General features: G+C 32.4%; 1 protein-coding gene across 1 annotated transcript in view; it reads left to right on the top strand.

The window, feature by feature from the left end:
* The first annotated feature begins 2,753 nt into the window (after positions 1-2,753).
* LOC133182269 (tRNA (32-2'-O)-methyltransferase regulator THADA-like) overlaps positions 2,754-11,073 on the top strand; it is a 37,842-nt gene continuing 29,522 nt past the window's right edge. Inside the window, exons 1-8 of the mRNA XM_061317048.1 lie at positions 2,754-2,898; positions 5,260-5,428; positions 5,660-5,771; positions 5,907-6,070; positions 6,267-6,395; positions 6,801-6,921; positions 7,313-7,890; positions 8,666-8,775. Coding sequence (XP_061173032.1) covers positions 2,777-2,898; positions 5,260-5,428; positions 5,660-5,771; positions 5,907-6,070; positions 6,267-6,395; positions 6,801-6,921; positions 7,313-7,890; positions 8,666-8,775 — 1,505 coding nt within the window. The 5' untranslated portion in view covers positions 2,754-2,776. The remainder of the gene's footprint in view (positions 2,899-5,259; positions 5,429-5,659; positions 5,772-5,906; positions 6,071-6,266; positions 6,396-6,800; positions 6,922-7,312; positions 7,891-8,665; positions 8,776-11,073) is intronic.

The raw sequence follows: 11,073 nt of genomic DNA, 5'->3' as shown, positions 1-11,073 counted from the left end.
ATCACATCAATTACTACAGTTTTAAATGATCTGTTAGATTTAGGAATGCATGTGTTTTTTTCCACCTATACACTATGTTATTACATGTATAATTCTTACAGAAAAATTCATGAAATTCAGTAAAATCATAGTTTATGACGAAAAATTAACCAACTATCTATCTTTTGGTGAACGAGTTTTAGAGCAAATAGACTCTGGGCAGCTGGGACATCAAGGACAAATGCATTTTAGGGTGAACAAACATATATTCACATAAATATAAGCCAAGACCCAAACACCTGTGATTTAGAAAATCATTTGTTTGATTTAGAAATTTGTTTGTATGATTTACAAAATTAATTGTATGATTAACAAAATTGTTTGTACGGTTTACAAAATTGTATGAATTAACAATTTAGAAAATTGTTTGGAACGACTTTACTTTACCGGTCCCCAGAAAAATGCGCTAAAATATAGTGTCGCCGTAGGCGACTTCAGTATATATGAGATCGCGTGAGCGATCGAAAGAAATGAAAAATATGAGGTTTTAAGCCTTTTGGACCCCAAATTCGAATTCTACAGTTAAAAGTTTAGTTTAAAACTTCATTTTTAAACAAAGTTTTCAACCTCGTTCTCTGAAAAAAAGTAATAAATATTGTTTATTCAGTGAATAGGAGACAAAACATAATTGTGAATGTAGCGCGTGCGGCGCATGCTTAGTGCCGTTTCTTTTGTACTTAGCCATTTTTTTTTTCATGTAAACCAATGAGATGTTGTTGAAGCTGAATTAAGATCTTGCAAAAAATACAGACGCAACTGAATTTCTTAATTAATCTAAATGAACAAGACACTAACCCTAATCTTTCGGATGGTATGCGAGGACTAACCCAAATCTCCCAGGCGGATGCTAGATCATGCTAGACTAACCCATGTGCAAGGACTAACCCTAATCTTTCGGATGGATGCGAGACTAACCCTAAACAGTCGAAAACTTATGCAAGGACTAACCCTAATCTTTCAGGTGGGTGCAAGACTAACCCTAACCAGTCGAAAAATGTGCAAAACCATCCCTAATCAGTTGAGTGACGTAAATCTTACGTCATAGTACATAGAGTGCGCGGATCTTGCGGATCTGGGGACCGGTAAAGTAAAGTCTACCCAATTGTTTGAATGATTTAGAAAATTGTACAATTTAGAAATTTCTTTTGTACAAATTAGAGAATTATTTGTACAATTTAGAAAATTGTTTGTACAATTTACAAAATTCTTTGTATGATTTCTTAAAATCGTTTGTATAATTAAGAGGGTCAATTGTTATTCTTCTTTTGTTCTAAGTACACATATCTGTTATTTATTGAATAAGATTGAAGTAATTTATAAACAGCATATACTGAGGAAGATAAAAAATAACTCTGATACAATTATCATTTCATTTAGCACTTGTACATGAAAACTATATGAAATGCAAACAAATGCTATCATGTGACATCACAATCCAGACTGGGTTCATCCTACATTTATATACCAGGTACTAATAAGGTGTGTTAGGAGGCAGATCAAAATTGAACATAAAAGATAAATACAAATGGGTTGACCACAATGTTCACATTGTCAAATATAATATGTGACAGTCAACAATTATACAGTGTATATAAATATATATTTCAGGGATTTATCAGTACCTTCTCAGGGGCCAAAATTCGGCCCCATTCCCAATTGAAAATGACTTCAATTTTTCCCAATTTGGCAGTATTTTTTCCCAATTGGTGAACAATGCTTTTGTATTTAATTATCTTGGAAAAAACTCAGTAAAATTGTCAGATTGTCTGTAATTTTCCTCTATTTATCTCATTTAGCAAAGCTACAGTCTTAACATGTTGAAAAACGTTGTAAGCAAACATCGCCGACTTTTAATCCGAATTTCCTCCGTTTTTCTGAAAATGATGATATTGTGTAATAATATAGATTTATTAAGCTATTTACACCGACTCAATTGATCTATGAGTGAATGGTAAGAACTGTAGGCATATATTTCAGATGGAAAAATATATTTTCAATGCAATGGGGACTTTGAGAAAATGTGTACTTACATGTAGTATAATTTTTTGCAGGAGGTTTATAATCTGATTAATCTCCAGAAACAGATTCTAATCACCTAAATTGGAATCTCATACACACATGTACTACCCTAAGTTGTAAAAATACTTTATACCCATTGAAATCAAATTTAGGTTATTAGTCTATTATTCATTATCATAATTGATCTTGTATGATGAAGTTGGATCATATTTAATTGTCTGTTTGGTTGCTCAAATTAGAGTTCATGCTAAAATGTTAAATGAATTACACCTGAATACATAATGTTAGCAAGGTTTTTATTTTTCCCAATTTCATCATAAAGTCAATAAATTTTTCCCAATTCCCCAAAATTGGTGTTTCCCAAAATAAGCTGATAAATCCCTGTATTTAACTTAGATCCACCTTTTCATACCACACACACATTACATTGAAAGGTGAAAGGTCGTACACAGTCTAGACCCTGAGTGACATCACATTATTGGTCACGTTAGTTACTTTTTTATAACAGAGTCTAAAAAGTATAATAAAATAAGTCTTTGCCAGAAAGTTCCTGTGGTTGAGGTTTGCACTTTGCAGTCACCAAAACCCCTTTGTTATTATTTCATAGAGGTCTTTAGAGTTGGTCTAGTTTACCTTTCTTTCTTTTGTATAATTGGATAAATTGTGTTTCCTTTTTGTCATTAAAGGTTCTTTCCTATTGGACCTCACTTAAGAAAATATGGTTGGACAAGAAGAAGATGATTTAAGATCTTTAATTGAAGACACAGATTGGGTACAGCTTTTTCCAAAAGACCAGCAAGAGAAAATCAAACTTCTTTTTGTCAGATTGCTTCACTACAGGTACTTATTTTTAAAAAGATAATTCAAGAACTTTTGATTTGAAAACATAACATCAAATGATTCAAAATTCAGTTTAAAACATTATTTCTTTATTTGTTTCTATGTTTTTTATTTCTCTTAAAATTTATCAGAGTCAAACATCGATTTGTATTAGGTGAAGGCTTAAACTTGAGGGTTTGTCTGAATTCTATCCAAGTGATCAATATATTTTGTTGGGAAATGGAAAATGAGCTCAGTGAGTTTCCAACAAAATTTTGAAACTGAGGACTATAATTTAAAAAAATCCCAGTAATTCAACTAAAGAGTTCTGATTCTGTGGTATTTTTCTGCATTTAGAGTGATCTGCCCTTAGCTCTAAATTCAAATAAATTGAAATCTACTGTATTTTTTAATTTATAATCAATTCAAGCATTCTTAACATTTTAAAAGGCCCAGATAAAGTAACTGAACACATCATTTGCATGTATTTTATCCACTGAAGTAAATGCTCTGTGATTTCTGTTCATTCATACTTTGTTGTCTTTGAACATTTTTCTTGGAGTAAATGCCATGTACCATATATTGAAAATTATATAGATAAGCTCAAAACTTACACTTATATACAATATAATTTTCTCAATTTCCAAAAACATTTTGTACTGGTGTATAGAGGGTCCTTAAACTCATGCCACTAAATACAAAAATTCACTTAAAAATAAGGAAATAAATAAAAAAAGAAATTTTTTGAAAACAAACTTTGAAGACTTTGACTTTGCCAAGGGAAAGATGATATAAAGAGAAAACTGAATCTCATAAATAACAAGCTCTGAAGCGTGCATCATAAGCAAGTTATGAAATCACATTGATAAACCTAAGCCTATCAGTTGACAAACATTTAGATTGAAAATGTGCAATTTTCTTTTCATTCTAGATACATGTATTTATATATGCCATATATTTGAAAAATATCAAATCTATACCAGGTATATTTGTTAAAGATCGTCACCTATTTTGTCTGAGTATTCTTGGGAGTTTCAGTAATATAAAGAATTAAGGTACATGTATATACAATAATATGTATAAATTAAATTTTTTTTCAGTTTAATGATAGAATGTGGGCCTTGCTAAGAAGCAGGGGCTGACAAATGCCCGATGCCTGGAACTAGTGAATATTAGGGATGGGCAAGTGAATTTTTATGAACCACTTACCCTACGGCAAGTGACTTTTTCAAGGAAAAAAATAATAGTTTTAAGTGCACATGAGGGCTTGTAATGATTATTTTGTCTTCCTACTTTTCATAGTTTATGGTGGGACAAGTAACAATTCAGGTAGGGCAAGTGAATTTTGAGCATGCACTTGCCCATAGGCAAGTACTTGAAAAATCTGTTTGTCAATCCTGAGAATTAAGTCTGCCTAGAATTAGAAACTTCTCCCTAATTTTGCCTGAGGGAGAAGTGATGTCTCCCTAAACTTTGGGTCTAGCTTGGCCCCTATGTCCTATAAAGAGATAAAGTAATTCAAATCCTTACCTTTCACATCCAAGCAACAAAATTAATGTATAAAAAAGTCATTCTTAATATGTTTAGTTAATAGATAAATTGATTATTGCTTTTATTGGTTTTACCAAATTTGTTTGTAATTCATGATATAAATATTGTTTCATTTACAAAGATTTTTTGGATATCTAATAGAAATTTTGATCAACATATTGAAGTTTTCTTTAGGTCAGATAGAAAAGTTTATATTTAGACTATTAAAGATAAATCTAAAGTGACTGTTTGGAAGATGAGCTAAACCAGCACTTGAGTGTTTGACTCAAGGTCCACTTTGCCAATGAGTGCAGATTCAAATTCTGATTTTATAAAAATTCTGGGCATTCCTCAAATAAAAGGTACATTGAAGGATAGAGTTGCTTAAAAAGCTGTAAACTGATAATTCATTTTATCACATGTTTACTCCTTTATACAGTGAATATAGCTCATAGGATATTGTTTTATATCCAAAGCTTGGTTTCAGAGTGAATTTGATCAAGTCAAATATTGTGGATTTACATATATATAAAACCATGTGAAGCATGAATAACTATGTGTAAAACGCAATAAAAAGAATCTCCCATGATTTGTGGTCAGATTTAATTTTGTATCTAACTTGTTGTGTGTTTTTATTCCCTCGCCAAGATTCAGGGAAAAAAAACACACAACTTACTGGATAAAAAATCATATTCAACCACAAACCATGAGAGATCCTATATTTCTACAATGAACTAATATACCCAGAGCAAACTTGCACACTACATTCATTTGCTCTAGATGACATTTGTCAAGGTGAGTTAACTTATCTTTGATATATATAATTAATTTCATTGCTTACATATTTTACAGAACAAATGATGTTCATAAACTTTTACGAAACCTGGATGAAGTGCACAAAGGGAAGATTTTAATCAAAGCTAACACAAATGATTCTTGTGTGAAGAATTTTGTTGCTGTCATCATCAGATTATACTGCCATTGTATTGAGAACATTAAATTGGCTAGATCATTGGAAAAGGTACATACTTAATATACATGTAATAGTTACATCTTCAGAAATCTAATGTTCATGTACATGTGCATTGTATGTAAAGACAGTTGCATTTCTCACTGTCAACTCCATGTAGAATTACCAATAACAATGGATTTATTATCTGTGTGCAGATTATCAAGAAATTGTTTTCAAGTACTTTTTTAAGTGATTTGATATCTAAGGTGGTAAAACATGTATCACTCTTGTTTATTTTAGTTTTTACTGCCATTTAAACTAGACAATTCCAAAAGAATTGCAGATGAACTAAATCAATTTTTCTTGGGAGTAATCCATGAGCATCATCCAAGAGTAGAGAAACTCACTGCAGGTAAAATGTCAAAACATGATAAACAGGTAAATTAAAGGTAGAAAAAGGGAGCCACAGTACTGAATACAGTACCCCACAGTACTAAATACAGTACCCCACAGTCTGAATACAGTACCCCACTTCATTTTTTTGTAGCATCCTGTCTTCTAGATCAAAGTGACATCATAAGAGCCACAGCGGAGCAGAATATGGAGGATGTTCTTTCTTGGATTCTCCAGGAGATGAATGAGGCTAGAGGTTCAATAACAACTGATGGTACTAACAAGGAGAACCTACTCATCATCTCTGCTTTAGTCAAGGTAAGTCTTAGACACTTTCTTATATTACACTAATTACATTGGCTTCATGCAATGAAATCATTTCATTTAAAAATCAGACAAATGCACTTGTTACAATTTTTCATTTGTTTTTACATCTTTTTAGTACATTTAGATATATTGACATTATTGTTTTTTCTCAATACTACAACACTGTTTTATCTTTTCTTTGTTTTAGATCATACTTCAACTCTTTCAGTCTTGTCCTACTACGTGTTTTATAGCATGGAAAACCGGATATCAGGATAACACCTGGCAAATTCTCAAACAAATTCTGCTTCATTTGTTTCAGTTACTGGACACAGAGGTATTGAATCTGAGTTCCTTAAAATGAAGTTTGGTGTTTCAAAACACAGCATACATGTATATACTTTATTCTTGATATAAATTCCAAAGGATTAAAAAAATCAGTGTATTTATTGGAATCATATCCTGCTTCCTTTTGTAAAAATAGAGCATTTTAACTTTTTAGCATACTATATGTTAAGACATAGTTCCAGCAATATTGCAAGTATTTGTTAATATTCCATATATATACATGTACTTAAACTTCATTGTCTCAAACATGATGAGACAGAATCCAGATATCCATGGTTGAAGCACAAATTAATAATGGGGTTGGGACCAACAAATCATTTTAATGTATTCCTTGTATTGGACATGACTGCATTTGAGATTCCACAGTTCAACTGTAATTTAATTGTTTCTACAGATTCTCTCAGCTGATGTTAAAATGCTGTCTGGGACAGCCAGTGGGATATTTTTAGCATCTGCTCCAACAAATAACTTGTCAGTTGGCACATTTTGGACTGTATTCAGTAACATATTTCAAGGTGAGTATTTCCTACAAGATTTTTGACACCTTAGCTGTTTATACCATTTTATCTTCCTAAAAATTTTTCATGCAGACATGCTGTGATATTGAGTGAGTATAGCTACATGCACATGCAAATGACTGTGTACAGGATATTTTCAAGACTATTTATTTTTACCCCTTCCACCCTTGACACTGGGCAAAAATAACTCAGTATACACTAGTATTAATATTAATACAGATTGAAAATTTTGCAGAGACGTACAAATTTCTTGGAAATGGGGGTCAGGTTGAGATAGAATTTTTTTTTTAATAAAAAAATTAATACCATAATGTTCTTTTCTACTGTTTTACAATATTAATGTGTAACACTATTAGTAGAGCATTGATCATTTTGGATAATTTTGCAGGTAGCAGATCCCATGTTTCTTCTTATGAAGAACTGATGGCAGAAGGAGAGATTGAAGAACATTCATTGCTACAGCTAAGACTTGGTGCTATTGCTATGGTTAAAGGAATGCTAGCATGTGCAAGTGACATCTGTTTAGCATTCCATTCAAAGGACTCTGTGCCATTTTGTGTGGAATTATTTTCAGTGGTGCATGAATTCTGCATGGGACCAATATCTTTACGATATCATGCCTTTAATCTTCTGCAGACATGGTTCAATAAATTTCTACATTTAGTGTCTTCTGAATTGATTCAGAGTGAAGACTTCATTGATTCATGTTTAAATAAAAAGACTCTAGATGTTGTGTGGCTTAATTGGGATAGTCCTGTTGACGATGTTTCCGAACTAGCAGCAGACTCTCTGAAATGCTTGTTTGAAGTGTGGCAGGTGGCTCACAAAGAAAAGAAGATGGAAGATGATAATGACCCACATAAATTTTATTCTTCTATCCTCCAGAAGCTGAAGAGTGTGCCATGGTATATTAAGGGCCAATATAAAGTGATGTCAGCCCTGGTGCCTTACCTAGGATCACAGTTTGTAAGTTTTACTTGATTCTTTTGAATATTAAGGTAGCATAGTGGTAAAAATTTTTTCAAAGTTCAAATCAAAACATGGCTATGGTAAAAAAAATTCCTGAATTTCCCCTCCAGATCTGGATAGACAGAGACACAAACTTGCTGATATTGCACGTTGGCCATTTTGTGTTAGAGCAATACCTGTGAATAATAAATAGGTTTAGAAGTTGTGATTAGGAATTTATCCAGAAGTTAATTTTGGATTAATACTGTCTTCAGAAAGATACACAATTTTAATAAAAAATATTTTAGTAGCGTATGAAAGAATAATGGAAAAATTAATAGTCCTTACATGTATATGTATAATGCATTGCTTAAGCTTCGCTGTATATACTGTAAGTCATTTTAATTCCACGGTGTTAAAATTTCACGATTTCTCAAAAAGTACCAATTGAGATGGTTTTAATTTCACACTGCAAGAAATTAATTCAAATATTGTATAAAAATTTAAACATTTTTAAAAACTAATAATAGCATTGATGATGGTTGGGTTTTTTTTAAAAAAAATGATAAATCGCTAACATAGTGAAATTAAAACCATCATGATTATTTGCCAATCTACAGTATACATGTATCATATAATGTTAAATATTTTAAAACTGTTATATACAGTAATCATATGTTATATATACATATAATATATATGATATGAAATTGTTACATAATATATCTGTATGTCATGTTCCAAATCTTGCTGGTCACAGTGATTCATTTGTAACTTACTTGTTTATCTGCAGATAGTAAGTGAATACCCAGACTTACCCAAGGAACTCCTTCAATGTCTGACAACAAACTATCTGGCCTCAGCTGCTGCTGATGTGTACAGGACTATTGTGACTGATTTAAGGTAAATATTATTATTATTTTCTTACCCTTGTAATTGAGTTAAGGTACATCCTTTTTATAATCCCTCCTGCTCTCCTTCATCCGTAACTGAGTTAAGGTACATGTACATCCTCTTATTATCAATCCTACTCCTGTGACTGAGTTAAAGAACATCCTCTTATTATCCTTCTTACTCCTGTGATTGAGTTAAAGTACATCCTCTTATTAACCTTCCTACTCCTGTGACTGAGTTAAAGTACATCCTCTTATCATCATTCCTACTCCTGTCTCTGAGTTTAAGTACATCCTCTTATTATCCTTCCTACTCCTGTGACTGAGTTAAAGTACATCCTCTTCTCATCCTTCTTACTCCTGTGATTGAGTTAAAGTACATCCTCTTATCATCCTTCTTACTGCTGGACTGAGTTAAAGTACATCCTCTTATTATCCTTCCTTCTCCTGTGACTGAGTTAAAGTACATCCTCTTATCATCATTCCTACTCCTGTGACTGAGTTAAAGAACATCCTTTTATTATCCTTCCAGTTAGATTCCTATAACTGAGTTAAAGTATATCCTCTTATCATCCTTCCTTCTCCTATGACTGAGTTAAAGTACATCATCTTATTATCCTTCCTACTCCTGTGACAGAGTTAATGTATATCCTTTTATTATCCTTCCTACTCCTTTGACTGAGTTAAAGAACATCCTTTTATTATCCTTCCTATTCCTATAGCTGAGTTAAAGTACATCCTCTTATCATCCTTCCTTCTCCTATGACTGAGTTAAAGTACATCTTCTTATTATCCTTCCTACTCCTGTAACTGAGTTAAAGTACATCCTCTTATTATCCTTCCTACTCCTGTAACTGTGTTAAAGCACATTCTCTTATTAGCCTTCCTACTCCTGTGACTGAGTTAAAGTACATCCTCTTATTATCCTTCCTACTCCTGTAACTGTGTTAAAGCACATTCTCTTATTAGCCTTCCTACTCCTGTAACTGAGTTAAAGTACATCCTCTTATTAGCCTTCCTACTCCTGTAACTGAGTTAAAGTACATCCTCTTATTAGCCTTCCTACTCCTGTGACTGAGTTAAAGTATATCCTCTTATAAGCCTTCCTACTCCTGTAACTGAGTTAAAGTACATCCTCTTCTCTTCCTTCCTACTCCCATGACTGAGTTAAAGTATATCCTCTTATTAGCCTTCCTACTCCTGTGACTGAGTTAAAGTGCACAGGTGAATTAAGGCTAGGTATAGGCATTTCCATCCAAAGAAACTAATTAAAATGCCTAAGGACTATATCTATTATACAGAGAAAGTTAAAACGTATTGTTTAATACATGCTTGGTACCCAGGACATAAGATAGCCAGTACACATTATGACGTCATATTATGACGTCATTGTTCTTTACTACACAAGATTATAATGGACATCAAGAAAAATGCTTCGGCGCAAGGGCATGCTCTATTTTATTTAACTGAAACAAGGTATATTTAGAAGCAAAATATTCCACAGTTTGATGGTATTGCTGTACAAATATCAACAGCTCAGTTGTATAATTTCTATTTGTAAAGTTTTATGTTGAATAAGGGTAAAAATGTACAGTCCGGTATAACTTTCCTCAAATTCTGATCAAATGAGAAAATGCCTAGGATTTGTGCAGCAGTTTTATTATTCTATAGAATAATCTTCTTAGCATTATACAATTTTTTTGTAAAAATAAATAGGTAATCCCTTGCGCCGAAGCTGTTTTGCTGATGTGTTTTATTATCTCCAGTAGGTAAGATCAATGACGTCATAATATGACGTCACAATGTGTACTGGCTATAACATATCCTGGGTACCAAGTATGCATAAGAAAATAAATCAGAACTTTCTCTGAATAGTAAATATACCTCTTATGCGTTTTTATGAGCTCATTTGCATAGAAACCCCTATACCTAGCCTTAACTCACATGTGTACATCCTCTTATTATCCTTCCTACTCCTGTGACTGAGTTAAAGTACATCCTCTTATCATCCTTCCTACTCCTGTGACTGAGTTAATTTATATCTTTTTATTATCCTTCCTACTCCTTTAATTTAGTTAGGGTATGACCTCTTATTATCCTTCATACCTTTGTAATGAGTTAGGTACATCTTCTTATTAACATCCCTACCCATGTAACTGTGTAAAGGTTCATCCTCTTATTATCCTTCCTACCCTTGTAACAGAGTTAAGTGAAGTTAAGAACATTTATGAAAATTATAAACATTATGTAACATTAGTTGGTAAATACCAATTGCCTATGTAGATGGAAGAATCTTCCTTTTTTGAAG

The sequence above is a fragment of the Saccostrea echinata genome, unplaced genomic scaffold (genome assembly GCF_033153115.1).
Source record: "Saccostrea echinata isolate AGI-Se365-2 ecotype Australia unplaced genomic scaffold, CSIRO_AGI_Sech_v1 ptg000009l, whole genome shotgun sequence".
NCBI classification, from domain to species: Eukaryota; Metazoa; Mollusca; class Bivalvia; order Ostreida; family Ostreidae; genus Saccostrea; species Saccostrea echinata.
This window is presented reverse-complemented; position numbering and strand designations above follow the sequence as displayed.